The sequence below is a fragment of the Corylus avellana genome, chromosome 11, assembly GCF_965113065.1.
Source record: "Corylus avellana chromosome 11, dhCorAvel1.hap1.2, whole genome shotgun sequence".
Taxonomy (NCBI): Eukaryota; Viridiplantae; Streptophyta; class Magnoliopsida; order Fagales; family Betulaceae; genus Corylus; species Corylus avellana.
Window position 1 is genome coordinate 4,552,917 of NC_142500.1, and position 19,170 is coordinate 4,572,086.

The window sequence follows — 19,170 nt, forward strand, 5'->3', positions numbered from 1 at the left end:
GAAAAGCAGTACACATGTTCGGTTAGAGAACAATTTCAACGAAATTGGTGGAGAATTATTATGATTTACATTAAATTGTACAAATTTAATAGTATATATTACCATTTACTGAATATGTTATTAAAGAATTTAATAATATCCATACGAAAAAACCAAAAGATTAAACCAAAATTGCAAATTTTACCATACCCATAAGTTCAAATATGCAAAAATAACTTTGACAAAAGGAGGGAGAAAGGGACTGATTTTTTATTTTATTGGGAAATGATAAAATAAGTTTTTATTAGAAAAGGGATGATAAAACAAATTTTTTATTAATATTAGATATGGCTTAGAGCATTCACAGTAGCCTCAGCAAGTGGCTATTTTGTTGAGCCAAATGCTAAAAACCCTCCCCAACAGCGGGCTAAAATGGCCTAGCAATTGTTGAGGAGCTACAATACTCAGCATGTTTGCCAAGTACTGAGTAATTAGCCTCAACAATGCATATAATATATAATATAGTATTCGTTTGAAGCAAAATGAAATAAAGAAATGATATTAAATGATGGAGAAATAATATTTAAATGAGATAATAAAAGTAATAAGTTAAAATATTGAGCGAGATGTAAGTGTTTTAAAAAAGTAAGTAGCTAAAATAGATAAAGATAATGTTTTGGCTAAAATTTAGCCAAAAAATTGCTGAGCTGGATGTGATGAATGTTGTGCTTAGCAAAATTGTTAAGCACGGTAGCTGCTCAACAACTTTTTGGCCAATTTAGCTAGCCGGATGTAAAGTGTTTTTGTCTGCATGGCTCAACAATATATATATATATATATATATATATATATATATATATATAATTTGATTGAATAATCTGAAGCCAAATCTTTGATGAAGCATTTGTACTATGAGATATATTTGGTGTCATTCTCTTACATATTTATTGTTTATCTTCTTTTATAAATTTACCATCGAATATATAAGATCCACACTCATATTTAATGGTGGATTTGCACATTTTTTGTACATAGAAGGACAAAAGATGTAACTATGTATATAAGAGAATGAAATCAAACATTTCTTTATATATTTTCACACTCAATTTTCCTTGTGTATCTCATGTGTTTATCTGAAATTGTTGTGGCTTTAAAATTATCATTGGATTTGTGATAGATTACTATTTGATTTTGATCCAATGATAATTTTAAAAATTCGGTCACTTTGTCACACATTGAGAAGGACTTCTAGCATTACTCCACATTGAGATAAGTTATTTTTGCATCTCAAATCCATGTACGTCAGATCCAATAGTTGATTTTTAAAAAATATGAATAAAAATTGATGGAACATGAAAAAAAAAATAGTATTTCTCTTTCTCATCAACTTTATAGAGAAAATTTGTAAATACTATTAAAAATCGTAATAATCTCACGTTATCTCAATGACAAAACAATCGTTTCGTTTGACAATGCTTTTTGATAATATATTTTTGCTTTTTAACAAAAGAAAAATCTCATTCACAAAAAATAAAATAATCAAGATAGTATAAGATTGTTAGAATATATTTGAATGACCTTAAAGTTATGGTTTTGATGAAGATCAAATTCTCTAATTTAGGGATCAGAAGAAATTCCTAATGAAATAAAAATAGAAACAAATTGCGGAAATAAAATAAATGAGAGAAAAGATTTTAAGTGGTTCGGTCAACGACTTACATCCACAGATAAAACCCATAGGACTACATTAAGCTCTTATTGAATGAATTGTTTACAATAGATAATAATCTATTTATAGAGCTTATACATAAATGTAATCTTAATCAAATTATCTAATTTAGGGGATCAAATCATAATTAAATCTCTAAATTAAGCTAATCTAATCTTCATTAAATCTCTGACTTTAAAGTCATTCAAATATACTCTAATAAAGATTAAGCCATAAAAGATTGGTTTAATCTCATATCACGTGGTTTTGACACAAAATCCACGATTTTTTTTTTCTAAGCAATTTACATGAGCAGAGGAGAGGGGAAATAAACAACAAAGCACAACCACAAAATGGGATGGGGTATCCCTACAACAACCTCATAAGTCATAACAACCAAATCAATGCAGAAAAAAAACAAAAAAAACTAAGAGCTATTTATTTATTTTTATTATTTTATTTTTTAATAGGTAAATCTTTTTTCATTCCGTAAAAGATTTAGAGCATAAACCTCTTGCATTATAGAGCATAAAGCTCTTAAAAACATAGACAAAAGCTATGTGGTTACAAAGTCTTAGATACATCGAAAAATCTAACAATTAAATCGTATCCATGACTTCCGATCTCACCTATATACAAACTTTATTTATGGCATAGATCTGTTCTTAATAGACTAGGTCTAAGACATGAGTAAATCATATCCCTACAACAATAGTTTTTATTTAACTGGCCGTAAAAGATAAGTCATCACACCAGAAATTATACGTCCTCAACTTGAAAGCCAATACAACATAAACAAACAAAAAACAACATACAGCAGCGCGGCAGGCTCAGCTATTAGGGATGGGCAAAGTGATTGTCTACTAGATTCTTGAACCGCTTTAAACATCTTCTATTGCAGCCTAACCATGCAAAAATTTATATATGCAGTTAGCGCCATTTGTGATAACAATGTTCCTCATTAATTTAGATACATGGTTAGGATTGGATAGATCAATTCTCCTTCTCCAAATTTGTTGTTAGGAGTAAAAATGGGCATGGTAATTGACTACTTTAAGGATTTTAAGATAAAATTATAATTTTTAAGACCCAAACGCAAGGCCCGTAAACTAAGTAACTTTATGACTCTATGACACCTAGGTGACAAATATGAGGTAAACGTTTGGAGCTTGGATAAAGATAGGTTCAAAAATGGCTAATGTGCGGTCATCGTTAGAACGGTGCTATCTATTATTTAGAGGCTGTTTAAGATTACGTTTGAGAAATAGAGCTTTTAAGTCAAAAAAAAAATTTTTTGACTTAAAAGCTTATGCTAAAAATATGTTTTGACCATTTTTAGCGTAAAAAAGTCAAAAAGTACTTTTGAAATTTTTTACAAAGCATGCTAACTTTTGTTTAGCACAACATTTTAATTACTCAAAGTACTTTTTTAGCCATCTAACGCACCTAAATAGGCCGTGTGGACAATTATAACGGTCTTTAGGCGGTGTTCGAATGGTAGAGTTCAAAAAGTAGAATTAAGAGTTTGTTTGGGATTGCGTTTGAGAAATAGAACTTTTAAGTCAAAAAAAGCTTTTTGACAAAATCTTCATTACATTTCAGGAGCCTAAAAGTACTTTTAACACTCAAAAAGTCAATTTAAATAAAAAAATACTCGTTTGGTAAAAAAATTAAAAATGTTTTTAAATGTCCAAAAAGCATAAAAATAGCTTAAACGCACTTTTTGCAAAAACTTAAAAAATGAAACTTTTGCCCAAAAGCTTTTTTTGACTTAAAAACTTTATTTCTTAAACGCAATCCTAAATATGTTTTTAGGCTTTTGCTAAAAGTGCTTTTTGGCCACTTTTAGGTTTTTTGGACACTTAAAAGCTCTTTTAATTTTTTTACCAAACAAGTACTCTTTTCTTCAAACAGATTTTTGAGTGTTAAAAATATTTTAAACCCATCAAACGCAATCCCAACGCAGGTCCTAAAGGTTTTAGGTTTTATGACTTAAAAACACGACTAATGATAAAGCAAAAATGTGGATTAAAAAACTAGACTTTTCATGGAGTTGACAGTTGGGATTCAAGTGTAAGGAAAGTAATCTCCCATAAGAACGCATAAACAATTTATTGTTGAACACGTTTATTTTCATAAACGTGCATTTTTACCGTGCATGTAACTTCTTTAATCATCGTCGTATTTTCTAAAATAAATTCTTGATTTAAATTGCATTGTTATTTACTATGTTTATTTACAAACAAATTATATTTACAAAATCGGAAATAATAAAAATAATTGGATGACATACCACAATGGGAAAAAGGGATGAAGAATTGTGGGGTATGTGTCTACCCATTTATACAAACTTGACATTGTAGCCCAGTAGTGAGATGAATGAGATTCACCTTGGATCTGTAACTGTTAAATCACCACTTATCTTAAAAGTTTAAACTGATAAGAAGAAATAAATATAATAATTTAATCAATACTTTAACACTTTCCTTTTACACGTGGGTTCAAAATTCATTTTAATAGGTGAGGCTCAATACGAACTTTTAAAGCCTGTTTGAGATTGCGTTTGAGAAATAGAGTTTTTAAGTCAAAAAGAACTTTTAAGCAAAAGCTTCATTTTTAAGCTTTTGCCAAAAGTGTTTTTTGGCCATTTTTAGGCTTCTTGAACCCTTAAAAGCGCTTTTAATTTTTTTTACCAAACGAGTATGTTTTTCTTCAAATGGGCTTTTTGAGTGTTAAAAGCACTTTTAAGCCCCTCAAACACAATCCCAAACAGACTCTTACTCTAATATCATGTTAAATTACCGATTGTCCAAAAAACTTAAGCTAGTAAGAATATATAAATTTAATCACTTAATCATTATTTTAGCAGTAAGCACCCACCGATGAGATCGCTATTACGACATCACTAATTGTGTGCTTGGGTATCAACACGATCGAGGAATTAGGGATGACTTGCTATGTGCAATGCTTGAAGCACCGGCATTGCATCAGTTGTCCTTACAATAAAGATGTTAAAGGTACAAATGGGCCATGAAAGATATTATGATTGTTGTTAACATGATTTTCTCTAGGCATTATGGCCCAAGCCTCCCCTATTTTGGAAAAAAAACATTGACATAAAAATGAAATTGCTTATATCAATAGAAAAAAACAAACAAAATAAGAAGAAAGACAAAAAGAAGGCAATTAATTGGTTAAAAGACGTGAAATTATAACTTGTAGGTGGTGCTCATGAGCTGCAGCTACATTTCTTATTGGAAGCCATTTGGGCCTTCTACAATGTTAACATGCTCCAATTAAAAAGTAACATGAATATTGTCAAAATCAGATTTGTTAACAAAATTGAAAATGTGTTTTTAATTTGTTCTTTGATATTGTACACCGAAAAATAAATTATAGTTGAATTTAGTAGAGATTTAATTATAGATAATTTTCACATCTAAAAGAAAACCAAATTTCATTTTAATAGATGATTGAGTTGAAAATTAAAATAGATTTTAAAAAATAGATATTGTACTCCACGTCATACTGATATAATAAATTAATCTCATATTTGATATTCTCAGCATTTTACCATATGCGTAACCCTCCTTCATCTTTATCTTTCTCAACCGCTTCATAAAATGCGATTGTAAAATTCTCGTAAAATGCTCCTAAGTTGTGGCGAGAAAGATGAAAATGAAGAAAAGTTAAGCACAGAGTAAACTTTTGGAGATAAAAGAGATTAGGTTGATTTGCTGTAGCAGTATGATGTGACAAAGTAACGGATTCTATTAAATTATTTAACAGAAATTGATTTTAAAAAGTCAACTGTTATTTTAGCATAACCTGAAGATCTATATATTATTTATTATACCACAAAGAGTGATCGACAATTTTGCATTTATCTTTTTTTTTTTCTTTGAATTTTTGAATTTTTATTTTTTTTATATACCAAACGTGTGAGATTAATTTAATTTAATTTCATGGTGGGCCACTCACCTTGAGACCCGGGTTTGACTTCAAATTTGAGATGAAGACTGATTCTGGTTTTGAAAGAAAATACGAGTGGGTGCAACTTCACCTCAGACTTTTCATTGATTTCCGATACTGTCACCAACCGTTTCATAGAAGACCAAAACTACTTGTTAAACGACGTGTAGCACGGGCATGACTTTCACGCAAAATTCATTCATCTACCACTTGTATGACAAAACGACTTGTAGCACATGCCCGGCTGATGAATCCCGTTCGACCAGAAAGTCAGTGAGGGAAATATACTGTAGCACGCAAAGACGACCCAAAATATTCACCTATAAAATCCAAGGACGATATTTAGCGTAGATTTTCTCACCCGCATCTTCTTCCCCAAATTTCCACCTTCTCTCTGGGCGCCCACTTTCCCTCACATGGACAATCACAGCAACAAGAAGCTTCAATTCTGTCACCCATGAAACCCTAATCGGTTAATTTCCTCGATCCAACAGTTTCACCACGCCTGCTCAGATCCCATCTGGAAGGTCAGAGTCATTCGAGTTCCTCTTCTTTTCTGCGGTTTCTAATCAATCAAATTTCTTGTTTTAGTTGTTTTTTTTTCATCGATCGCGAAACCGATTGTTTCAGATTCAAATGAGTACCTGTTGATACTCCTCAAGAGTCGAAATCCCCAATTCTTCTTTCTTTCCCTTTTGCACTTAAATTTCTGGGGGTTTGCTTCGATTTTGGAAATGGACGGAAACAAAGACGAGGCTGTGAAGTGCTTGAAAATCGGGAAACAAGCGTTGGAAGGTGGCGATCGAACGCGGGCCCTCAAGTTCATCACCAAAGCTCGCCGTCTCGATCCCACGCTGCCCGTCGACGATCTCTTATCGGCGATAGAGAACGAATCCAATGGGCCCACCGATCGACCGGCCCCAGACTCAAATGGGCCCGCCAAAGGCACATCAGCGTCGCCACCATCATCGAAGCCATCCGATCAGCCCTCGCTCCGCCACCGAGTTCCACCAGCAGGACCGTCTTCTTCTTCGGCATCTTCGTCCGCCTCGACCGCATTCACGGAAGAGCAAATCGCGGTGGTGAGGCAGATCAAGAAGAAGAAGGACTACTACGAGATTCTGGGGCTGGAGAGGACTTGCACCGTCGAAGACGTGCGAAAAGCCTATAGAAAACTCTCTTTGAAGGTCCACCCCGATAAAAACAAGGCCCCGGGTGCTGAGGAAGCCTTCAAGGCCGTTTCCAAGGCCTTTCAGTGTCTCAGCAGCGAAGAGAATAAGCGAAAGTACGACATTTCCGGGTCCGACGAGCCGGTCTACGAGCGGCGTGCCGCCCAGCGTGGTGTTCCGCAAGGGTACAATGGGTTCTATGATGAGTTTGACGCGGACGAGATCTTTAGGAACTTCTTCTTTGGAGGAGGGATGGCTCCGGCGACCACCCAGTTTCGCGGGTTTAGCTTCGGGCCTGGAATGGGGCATAGGCCCGCTGATAACGGCTCTGGTGGTGGGTTCAATGTGAGGATGCTAATTCAATTGCTGCCCGTGCTGCTTATTCTGCTTCTCAGCTTTTTTCCATCTTCCGACCCAATTTATGCGCTTTCGCGTACTTATCCATATGAGTACCGGTTTACTACGCAAAAGGGTGTCAATTATTATGTTAAGTCGACCAAGTTTGAGCAGGATTACCCGTCGGGTAGCGCGGATCGTGTGACCCTTGAAGGGAGGGTTGAGAGGGAGTATTTTAATACACTGGCGCAGAATTGTCGGCTTGAGATCCAACGTCGCCAGTGGGGATTTATTCGTGAGACACCTCATTGTGACATGTTACAGCGGTTTGAGTCCGTGGCTTGACGAATTGGATCAAGGTTATTGTTAATCTTATTATATTTTGTTTCAAATTTTCTGTATTACATAGGTTTTGGATCAGTCTATGGAATATTAGTTAAAGCAATGCTGAATAAGTCATTTTGTGCCTTTTCTTGCTAGGCAGACTATAAGCAGGAAAATTTGGAATAGATATTTCACTAATGTGCTTTTGTCATCACTAATGTGCTTTTGTATGACAAAATATTCGTTTTGTGACATGGAAAGATTGTTACTTTCAGTATTCTGCTATTTAATGTTGCACGCTTGCCAATTTATTTGTTTTAATTGTTGGAGGTGGTTTTATCCACAAGTTATAGATAATTTTTTCATCGAAAGCAATGACCTTAGCTCTCTCCTTTGCTTCATTGGAAAATTCATTAATTTAGATAGATAAATTACATGTCCTTGAATTTCTTTAACTTGATAGTTATCAATTGCTAAACTTTATCTGGAATTTAGAGAGAGATGCAATTGTTTAATGCTTCTGAAGTAATTTTTTAGAAGGAAAGTTGTACCATAAGGCAGGTAAAAAGGGTCGGGTGATATCAAGGGCTGTGACCTACCACATCCTAGGTTGCCCAGTTGTTGATTGTAGTTATGTGAAGAAACTATTTTCAATGAGTTAAAACAAAAAGCAGTGGTATCTTGTTGGGTAAGTTTGCAGCCAATAGTTCACGCAATGTTTATATTGTCTACAGGTGGTTGAAGGAAACTAGTTGAGGGCCAGTTTGGATCTCTGTTTAGTCAAACAGAAACTTGGATCTCTAAACTTTAGTGCATTGTATACTAAACCAAAGTTTTCAATATGGTGCTTCAAAACAATAATTACTGTTTTATTATCTAAGCTAATCTAGAAAAGCTTTTGATTGTTGCAATGTTCAAAAGTCTTAGCTGTCAAGTTTGATTCTTAAGAACCGCTATTACATGCAAAAAAGGTGAAGGTTAGGATCCTTTCTCACCCTCCCCTTTCAGGACCCTGTTTTCGTACGATCATCACACAACATAGATTTAAGATATGTTTTACTTTTCAGTGGCTTAGAGCTATTTCGGTCCAAATTTGGAAGGGGAGAATGGTTATACTGATTAGAAATGCAATTTCAAAACTTGCTACCATAGGAGCTTAATTTTGGATCAAGAAACAACATCGTTGAGACCAAAATGGTGTTTGGCTAACTGTAATGGTTAGATGCTTACTCAAGTGATAGATAATCCTTTTATAGTAGTTGTGTGCAACATAGCATTGTCTTTTTTAGTTTGTATGTTGGTCGTTTCGTATTGTTGTAAGCATAGTCCTCCCATTGGGTTATGCAATGGGGTATTCAAGTAGGTTTTACATGGAAGCCAAGTCTTTCAAGCTCAGTTGTGAAGAGAGGGTATTAGTTGCTCGAGTTTTCAAAAGGAGCACAGGGGTCTTGTGTGTTTTATTTCTTTTGGCTATTTAGTGTGAAATGGTTGTTTGAGACCATGGAAGCTCCGCTTCTAGCAAAGGGCGCGAAGGAGTTCTATGGATCATCTAGGGTAGGTGCCAAAGCTTATATTGCCCCAACAATGTTCGAATAGTCATGGACATCTCTTAGCAGTTGCAGAAGTGGTAGGGGTTGGTTGGGGCTCGCACTCGAGTTGCAGAAGATTCTAGAAGTTTTATGGATATCCTGTGGTGTTCTTCCTAAAGCCTCTCGTTTGGGGGTGTCTATCAGTGGGGCACCTCCATCTAGCTTGTCTGTACGTCCCTGGGAATCGCACCCTAGGCTCTGGTCAAGGATACTCCATTAATCCTTATCGGTCATACACAGATGCTCAAGTTGCGTAGGGGTTGGGATCGGTTAATGCTAGGCTCGAAGGCTCCATACCTCAAGGTCAATATGACGACGAACGTGTAATTCCTTGGAAAGGTACGAATCCCTGGCCTTCAGCTGCCTCAATTCGTGGTGTAGTGACTGTAGTCATGTCGTGTGAATTGAGGAAAGATGTGGACGTCAACAGTTCTCTTTGGGATTTTTGAGTGGACAACTGGATCTTTTGAGAGGGGATGTGGATAAGCTCATTGTGAGTTTGGGCATGGGCTTGGGCCGGGAGCCAATTGGGTCGAGTAACAAAGAGCAGGATGGGGCGATTGGTAAAAAGACAGTTAGGTCAGTGAGCAAAGCTGGCGCAAAGCGGCCTGTAACTGTTGTATCGAAGCTTAGTCGTTTAGAGATGGATGTTCTTGTTCACAAATCTATTAGGGCTAAAGGCCCAAAGCTTTTATGCCAAGTTGTGGGTGTGTTTTATAGGAGCAAAGGCCCAGTTGCCTCTCGGGTGAGAAGGTGGCCCAAATTAAAACCCACCTTTAAGTGGGTGCAAGTTGGGTTGAAGCCCTTGTTAGGCAAGGACTTGGGGTATGGGTTTCTATTTTGTTGGTGCAGGCCTAAGTGTAACCCAACATGTTGGATCCTACTTGTCCCTCTGTCTAGACATGTTGTCCATGTGGAAGTTTTTCGAAAGGGGAGAAAGAGCGTCGTGGGGTGTGCTTTCATGGGAGTCCTCTCGTTGACATTTCCCCATCCACAGTGTCATCATCGAACAACCAGAACTATTTTCTCAATTATTATACTCAGATTTTGCTTATTGAGGATGTTGCTATGGCTGTTTCTGGTGTTAGGCTACCTAAGGTAGGTGATTAGGTTGGATGTAGCATTAGCATTGACGTGGTAACTGAGCAGGTGGGTTGTGAGGGCTTGGTTGCAGAAACAAAAGCTGAGGTATTGGAGAAGCAGGTTGCTCATGGACTGGACCCTGTATTAGGTGAAGAGGCTTTTGAGTTGGGTGTTATTGGTGCCGAGTTAGTTGTTGTGTAGGCTTCGTTGATGATTCTGAGTTTGGGGGTTGTGGAGGGATGATGGTAGAAGCAAATTTTTTGTTATCGGAGGGGGGATCCAATATGTTGTAAGTCGGTCTTGTCACCTTGTTGTGAATGAGATGCTGGATTGTTCAAGATCAATGATCTCTGATTGGGTTTTGCAAAGAGTGAAGGATTTCTGTCATATTGTGGGGCTATTAATAGAGGGAACAAGGAACTAACAAGATATCATGTTCTATAATTATGATTCCAAAGATAGAAGTGCCCGTTGAGACAGAGTTAAGGGGTGGGGTTTCTTTGGTTCTTTATGAAGCCTAATTGCCTTCTTGGAATGTGAGAAGGTTGAATGAGGGGCCTATGCGCGTAAGGGTTAGAAATATGCTCAGCTGTTATGTCTTCACGAAACTAAACTGGATCACATGTCTCTTAGCCTTGTGAGTAGTTTGTGTAGATGCCAACATGTGGATTAGTGTTGTCTAGACAACAGTGGGGCTTCATGTGGGATTCTACTTATGTGGGATGGTAGGGTGGCGGAGAAAGTGAAGGAGTGTGTGGGTGAGTATACCGTTGCTTGTTCTTTTAGAAATGTTGGCTTTTGCTAGTGTTTATGGTCCTAATTGTGATTGCGATAGAAGGTTCTTATGGGATGAGTTGGTTGGGGTAGTCAATTGGTAGAACTTGCCTCTGTGCATTGGGAGAGATTTCAATGCCACTCGTTTTCCTAGCGATTTGTGTTCAGCTATCTCAGATTTCATTTTTGATCAGGGTCTTATAGACCTTCCTCTTGTAGGCAAAGCTTTTATGTGGTCAAACAACCGGGATCCCCCCTCTTGGTCCGGAATAGACAGATTTCTAGCCACTCTTGATTGGGAAGCCCAATTTCTTGAAGTGTCTCATAAGAGGTTGCGAAGCCTATGCTCGGATCATTTCCATATTCTTCTTGATTGCGGAGACTTCGCTTCTTTTGAAAGAATTACGAGATCTTGATCTTTTGGAAGAATAGAGAACTTTATGCGATGAGAAGTTGTGGAAGGCTAAAGTTATCAACCAAGCTCTTTTGGGAAAGTGGTTATGGTGTTATGCTTTTAAGAGAGAGGCTTTGAGGAGAGTGATAGTGGATTGTAAATATGACAACTTGTGGGGTCGGTGGAGTTCTTGTGAGGTTAATGGGTTGTATGGGGTTGGGCTTTGAAAATTTATCAAAAAGGATTGGGGGGAGTTCTCTAGATACACTAGATTTGAGGTGTTGAATGGCTCTAAGGTTGGATTATGGCATGATGCGTGGTGCAGGGAACAAACCCTTAAGGTAGTTTTTCCGAATTTATTTAATGGCCTGCTTCAAAGATGCTTTTGTGGCAGATCATTTACAACTTGTTATTGACTCATTAATGGAACATCAGTTTTATCATAGCAGCGCAAGATTGGGAGATAGATTTCTTTACCACGTTTTTCGATCTTTTATACTCCATTAGACTAAGGCGGGGTGGAGAAGACAAGTTGTGTTGTGCCCTTCCAAGAGAGGGTTGTTTGATGTTCGATTGTTTTATAATGCCCTTACCACCCATGATAGTGACTTTTTCCCTTGAGGAGTGTTTGATGGAATAAGGTTTCCTCAAAAGTGACGTTCTTTGCTTGGATGGCCGCATTAGGGGAAATGCTCACCATGGACAACTTAAGGAAACAAAATTTAATAGTGGTAAATTGGTGTTGCATGTGCAAGAAGAGTGGAGAATCTATAGATCACCTTTTACTCCCCTGCGAGACTGCTTATGCTTTGAGGAGTTCTATCTTTGACCTTTATAGGTTAAAGTGGGTTATGCCTTGGAGGATAGGGGATCTCTTTGTATGTTGGAAAGGGCTGCGAGGTTCTTATCTAAAGATAGCAGTGTGGAAGATGATCTTGTCTTGCTTGTTGATGCGGTATATCTAGAGAGAAAAGAGGAAGAAATGATTGTAACTTTGAGGATTGTGAGAGATCAGTGGTTGGATCTAAATGCCTTCTTCAAAACCCTATACTAGTGGACAACTACCTATGATTGTCTTCATATTTGTAGACTTCATGATTTACTTATCTTTTTTCTTTTTCTGACTAGGTCTCGTTTTTAATAAAATTTGATTACTTATATATATATATAAAAAAAAAAAAAAAAAAAAATGTCTATGGCTAGAAAGAAGATTAATTAGGTGGCATCTTTGTGCCTGTGGTTTTCGTGTTGAATTGTCCATTACTTTATAAATAATGCATGTAAAATCATATAATGGGATTATTTGCAGAGTTTGCCATAGATGTATGACTGTTAATACTTTATGCTTCTGCATTATTGTTGTCAAATTGAGTAAAAATAGGAGTCATTTGTTTCTCTTTTTGCAGATTGGTTGTTCATTGCCCACTGGTTTAGCATTTCTTACTCAGAAGACTGGAAACAGCGCAAGAGATGAAGGGTTATATAGTTGTGACATTTCAGTTGCGCACCCTTTAGCTTGTATATCTAGTGCCATGCGCCATAAATTTTGTAACATTATTGTCTTTTAATTGTTGCTGCAGTTTACATGAACATATCCAGCGAATTTAAAAACCTAACCCATTTTTAAGGTTATATCCTATGTTGAGAATATTTTTCTTCATTTTTAAGGTTTCTGTGTATGTGAACTGAGTGTTGCCTTTTGCCCTCTCCCAACCCCCCCCCCCCCCCCCCCCCCCCCCCTCGTTTTTTTGAAGCGTGGTGGAAATCTGATCAAGTGCATTGTTAATTGATGTTGTATTCAAAAGTAGTTATTCGTCTATGACGAATGAATTAGCTATTCCACCCTAAACTCTAATTTCCCTTTCCAATATTTCTCATTTTCTGCATTATTTGCAGATGACATGTTGAATGTGATTTGAGATGTTTATACCAGAAGAAAGTTTTCATCATACGCAACTGACTTCAACAGAATCTTTTTGAAGTTTTGAAACCGTTCCTTTACACAAAAAGTGATACAAAAGAAAAATAACGGTGGAACAAATGCTAGTTTTTGTAGTTTAATGACTGGTTTAGTCAGGCCAACAACGAATAATCTCGCAAAAAAAAAAAAAAACAGCCGACTCAGCAGTAGATAGATTAAATTTCTTTTATAAACATAGTATGATCACATCCTCTGACATTGTAAGATCGTTTTATCAAAGGCAATGGAGTGATGCTAAAAGAAAGACCCGTGTCTTTCCAAAGTTTTAAAATTATCATTGAATTAAAATCCAACAATGATCTATCATAAATTTAATAATAATTTTATTTAGCATTACTCAAGGCAATGAGCTGAATCAACTAAAGAAACATTTCATCCAATTAATATTAATTGTCTTAAGAAGCATTTAATCCAATTTGCAGACAAAACATATTTTATCAGAGGCACTGAGCTAAATCAACAAAAGAAACATTTCATCCAATTTGCAGATGAAACATTTTGTGTTTGAGAGTTAGTTTACAGAACAGGAAGGGTACTCCGATCTATAAATTCTGAGTATGATGACTATGTCTACTATCCTTCTTTTTTTTGGATCTCTGTTTAGGAAGGAAAATCTTTTATGGTCAGAACCATGTAGTGAAACTGGAAATTTGTATCCCTAATCGTCTGAGAATATGACCAGCAATCCCAATGCGCCTACAAGTATGTACTGCAAGAAGACAATACAAATTACAATCAAAATGTACAAGTTTCTACTGGTAAGAGGACGGGGAGAAGGGGAGAGAGAGATGCAAAGAAACAATTTGATGTCACTACAAGTGCCTAGCCTGCAGATATATTTACATGATCCAACAATTCTATTCACTGCATGAACTATTTTTGTCATATAAATGGAAAAATGCATAATTCGAAGGGAGTTCTGAGGGACTGTTTATGAAAATAAAAATTAGCATGGGGCAAAATCTTTGAAATTTCATCATAAGCAAACCTTGAATATGGGCTTCTCAGTCATGATAATTGTCACCCAACCAACATAAGGCAAGATCCTGCGTGGAAAAGAAGCATAAATGCATATCAAAGGCAAATGATAGAATGATCAAACCTCATGGATAATTGAGACATTTAACTAACACAGGCTATGATTTGACATTATTAAAAGGCATATAGGCACAGAAAATTTGATGGGGAATGAGTCGGACACACTTCTGAGGAAATGGATATGCTAATTACATGACATGAGATAAATGGCAGACATCGGCATAAGCTGAAATGCACATAAATCAATTTATGGTGCCTTATATACAAGTTATTTGTGATGTCATGTTCATCAATTATAAAACCTTACGCTGCACACAACTAAAATCTATGTAACATATTGAAATTGCTTTGATATTTTGACAAGGTCATAATAAAAGAAAAAAAGTCTTAGTCCACAGATGCACTTTACCCAACAGCTCTCCCCATGACATGGCGTTGTTGCAACCAAAGTTGGCCCTGAGCATACAGCAACCCCGACCTGTCATCCAAACCATTGTTGTCTCCTAAATTGGCCAAGAGAAGTCAAAGTTACTAAGTGAGTGGTAATTGCTAAACCAAGAACCATAATAATTAAATTCACACATACTAATTGTGACAAACTAAATTTCAACTTGAATGAGCCTTCTAACCATGATTGGTGTAAGATTATGCAATCACTTAATGAACTCGAGGGAAATTAATTATACCCTTCACTTCCATTCTTTGATAAATGAAGTCCGTTGAGAAAAATTTCATATTGAGCATTGTCAAGAATATAATACCTTTTGTGAGGGCATTAATTTCTCCAGTATCTTGCCGCTCATGAACCTAACAAAGTATATTAGATGCATCAAAAGTACAGATACATTGTTAAAATTAAACAACAATGAGGGAATAAGACCTGATGCAGCAGAAGCAAACAAGTTTTGCACTTAATTCATCACAGCAAAAGTTATCAATGTTTAGATATTGAGACAGGAACGACTGACCATAAAGCAACCCTAAAAGCATTAATCAGCTGATGTAAGAATAAACATTTATTCATAATAGTAAGAAGGGTTAACTCCTACTTTGGTCCTTGTGCTTTGGACAATTATCAAATAGATACATAAGTGATACTTGAGGTTGTCTAATTATCAGTGTTAGTCCTTCTGTCCAAAACTTAACGGGCCGCCACGGCAGGACCTCTCAGAGATCAACAAGTATCCTATTCACCACATCATTCTGCCACATCAGCATTATTTCAAATAACAAATAAAAAAAAAAAGTAAAAATGAAAAAAAAAAAGAAAAAAAAGAAGAAGAAGGCAGGGGCGATTCCCACAACTGTGGGGTGGGATCTCCGCTGGTGGTAGGCGAGGATGATCTCCCCTATTTTTTTTATATTCAAAATTTAACTTTTTTAAATAATGCTCCTGATATGGCGGATCATTAAGTTTTTGGATGGAACAAGAACGGAGGGACTAACACTAATAATTAGACAACTCCAAGCACTACTTATAATAGTTTTTGAAACCGAAATAGCTATTTGATAATGGTCCAAAGCACACGGACCAAAATAGGATTTAACCCTAGTAAGAAATTGGTTACACACCATACCAAGATATTCCCTTAAAAGTCCATATGGTTTAGGTTTAGTACCTATTGCAACATTTTAGCTGCTCTTCCATTCCGAGTGGTTTTCAAGATTAATTTGGGAACAATAGTTGACAACTTCATACAAAATCACAAACTGCCTACTGCAGGTAGAGATAGAGCACAAGTCCTTGAGAAATTGCAAAAGTGGGTAATATGATGGGTTTGCTCCTACCTTCTTCCTAAAAGTTAGCTTTGCTTCAGCCCCTGTGAAAGACATTTTATACTTAAAGAACGCTGGTATTGGTATTTGGTGCAAGTGTGTTCTAAGTGTCAGATTTGCCTGTTTTTCCAAAGATTCTCAACCATTCTGGAGTGCCTGGCAGGCATTTATATCTTAATTATGTCATATTGGGTTGATACAAGTATAGCAGGGAAAAGTAAGGGGTCTGGGTGACATTTGAATAAAACAAACATAGAAATGAAAGGAAAACAAACTTCAACAGAAAATTCTTACCTTAATTACTCTGTGGACAATCGGAATATCACGTCCCTGGACAATATGTAAAAGATACTTTTAGAGGAATCCAATCCAAAAACTTTAATCTTGTAAGTGGAGAGGCCTAAACGCAACTAGCATATAAACTCATATCAATTACAAACATGCAACCAATATGGAACTTCTCCTAATAGCCCCTCTCAAAGTCCAGGCCTAAACAGAAACAGAAACAGAACCTAATGGTTCAGAGATAGACGGGTCTAACTGACTCAAACGAACAACGGATGGGTACCAGAAAAAAGGAACATACATCTATATTAAACACGACAATTTCTCCTGCACGAATGGGATCCTTACTCATATGCAAGAACAAAATGTCACCCTGCAAGAGAATCAGAAAGTTTCATCAATAGACCAAATTAAGACAAATACATGGGTTTCACATGTAATCCCTTCAGTACAATTCTTCAATATGGATGGTATAAAGTAAATAATGAAACAAACTGCCATAAAGAACTAAGCACCATGCATAATAGTAAGAACCTCCACCATCACATAAATGTAGGTATTCACTCCTAGATTTTACTTTCAATTATACATCATCCAATAAACCTTTTCTACATATTTTTCAGCAAATAGACAAAAAATAGAATCAGCTAATACAACAGACTGAGTTATCACTCATACAACTGCTAATGCATGGCCATCACACGGCAGCAACTCCTTATCATAACTTCATAAACACCAGTAATCTTTCCATATCACACCAGTAATCCATAATCTTTCCATATCCATAATCATGCAAATTTTAGTTTAATTAAGATTAGATATAAGTTCTTTCTCTACTAATCCAGATAATAAAATTCTTCACAGGCTTAGAGTGACACAAGACGGCCATTCTAGACGGTTTGATCATTATACAATAGAAGAAAAACTGAAGCAATATGATTTTGATAGCAAGAAATCGTCATCATTTAACTCATCAAGCACTTTGCTACAATCGAATTGCACAGAAACAAAAAAATTGTTATGTTCTACTAAAGGACTTACTCTTCTGAAGCCAGGTTCCATGCTTTCAGAGAGCACAACCACAACAGGTGATTCACTACCAGTTATACACACTAGTCCTTTCCATATAATTAGCGCCAACGTAACAATTACTCCTGAAAATAAAAAAATTGCAAATGAAAAACACGATCCTTAGAACATCAAGCAGCAAACAGAAACTGTATCGTATTGGTTGTACATTGAACATCATTTGCAACGAAAACCCCTTTTTATATATCAAACAGAACATCAGCAAAACTGAAGAATATGTCTCTGTCCCCCCCTCAAATTCCTGAGATGAACAATCCCAAACCCACCTAAAAAAAGAAGAAATTTATTGAAAATACGCCAATGCAAGCATTGCATTTGACTGCATAAGGCCTGTAATGCAACAAATAGCACAATTACATGCTTGCTTTAAAGCAAAACCAGAGAGTATCTTTGGTGATTCCTATACAAACAAAAATTGTATAGTAAAAAGCTCCTCTTCAAGATTCAAATGAATTCAAATACGCAATATTTGAATCAAATATAAACCTATAACAGTAACAGTGATCAAACGGACCAAGATTGACGGCCTGGGAGAGAGCTTTTCTGATCTGAACGGACTTGACAGAGTCCACGGTGTCTCCGATCCATCCCATGTTCTTCTTTCCTACTTGAAGCGCTTCTTCGGAAAGTTTGAACGCTTGGCGTGTGGCGGTGTTGGATTAAATATAATATATATGGCGCGGAGGGTTATGTTTTGACAAGTTCTATATATTCTTTCGTACTCTATGGTCGTAGAATTTGTGGGGACCATAATGTCGGACGTGTCACACCGAATGCTGTTGCGACATGTGGCAAGGAGTATGCATTCTCTGCATAGAGCGTCATTCCTAAAATCACAACCGTTCATTTAAAATGAACGGTCCGATTCTCTCATGTTATTCATCTCGAGTCAATTTATTTATTTATGACTAACGCTACTTCTTGTCTCCAAGAGGTAGTTCAATTGGCTGGGACCACACTTAATGAAGTGGAAGTCACTAGTTCGAATTCCCTTCTCCCATTTTGTACGGACATATCAAAAAAAAAAAAACAAAAGACTATCTCTACTTCTTGATAAATTTTTGTCTTCTGCCCATTTTTTATTTATTTCTCATAAGAGATGGCAAATTCATAGTTGAATATGTGAAATCACATGTAGCTCTCGTAGGTCGATTTGAAAAAAAAAATGTATAACACTTCATTCTGTTATACTTTAGGCATTTTTTTTTAAAAAAGTGATTAACATAAAAAATCATTTAAAATATACTGTATCAATTAAAATGAGTGTAATAAATAAATATGAAGAATAACGTTACTCAATTTTTTTTTTTTAGGAAGGCTTCTTCCACTAATCACACCCAAAGGAGTGATTTGATCACCTAAGTCAGTTATAGCGATTATCTAGTCGGATTGCTATAATTCTATAAAATATTTTCAAAAAAGAAATTATATTTAGTATAATGTTATATAATTACTATATGATTAAGATGATGTAACAGTGAAAATTAGTCGTTATTTTTATTTTTTATAAGTGCTGATATAAATGTTAATTTTTATTGTCACATTATCAAATTGTATAGCAATCGTATAAAAGTGCTCACCACCGCTTATATTCTTTCTTTTTTAATAAAGACAGATCAAATGGCTGATGTATTAGGCCCCAAGCCTCCATGTTTTTCCATTTTTTTTTTAAA

General features: G+C 36.1%; 2 protein-coding genes across 3 annotated transcripts; one reads left to right on the forward strand and one right to left on the reverse strand.

The window, feature by feature from the left end:
• Positions 1–5,974: 5,974 nt before the first annotated feature.
• Positions 5,975–12,995, forward strand: LOC132165381 (chaperone protein dnaJ 49). 2 transcript variants are annotated; one of them, XM_059575915.2, is made up of 3 exons: positions 5,975–6,186; positions 6,290–7,523; positions 12,735–12,995. In XM_059575915.2, the coding sequence occupies exon 2, from the start codon at positions 6,394–6,396 to the stop codon at positions 7,507–7,509; it is 1,116 nt and encodes a 371-aa protein (XP_059431898.2). In that variant the 5' UTR covers positions 5,975–6,186; positions 6,290–6,393; the 3' UTR covers positions 7,510–7,523; positions 12,735–12,995. The 2 variants fall into 2 exon arrangements, with proteins under 2 accessions (XP_059431898.2, XP_088367869.1); XM_088511743.1 differs by having other exon boundaries at positions 5,975–7,523.
• Positions 12,996–13,688: 693 nt separating this feature from the next.
• Positions 13,689–18,161, reverse strand: LOC132165927 (uncharacterized). Its single transcript, XM_059576639.2, has 8 exons — positions 18,012–18,161; positions 17,450–17,562; positions 16,710–16,781; positions 16,418–16,453; positions 15,109–15,154; positions 14,757–14,850; positions 14,298–14,355; positions 13,689–14,018 (listed from the first exon to the last, which is right to left on the reverse strand). Exons 1-8 carry the CDS (start codon positions 18,088–18,090, stop codon positions 13,968–13,970), a joined length of 549 nt encoding a protein of 182 aa, XP_059432622.2. The 5' UTR covers positions 18,091–18,161; the 3' UTR covers positions 13,689–13,967.
• Positions 18,162–19,170: the final 1,009 nt, after the last annotated feature.

Bases quoted from the DNA above. Each gene is read 5' to 3' on its own strand.
- LOC132165381 (XM_088511743.1), top strand. From the start codon at position 6,394: ATGGACGGAAACAAAGACGAGGCTGTGAAGTGCTTGAAAATCGGGAAA.
- LOC132165927 (XM_059576639.2), bottom strand. From the start codon at position 18,090: ATGGGATGGATCGGAGACACCGTGGACTCTGTCAAGTCCGTTCAGATC. The intron at 15,155-16,417 runs GTAAGAATTTTC...ATACTTTGTTAG, and splicing joins TTGTCCACAGAGTAATTAAG to GTTCATGAGCGGCAAGATAC. The intron at 14,356-14,756 runs GTAAAGTGCATC...TTTTCCACGCAG, and splicing joins GTCATGGGGAGAGCTGTTGG to GATCTTGCCTTATGTTGGTT.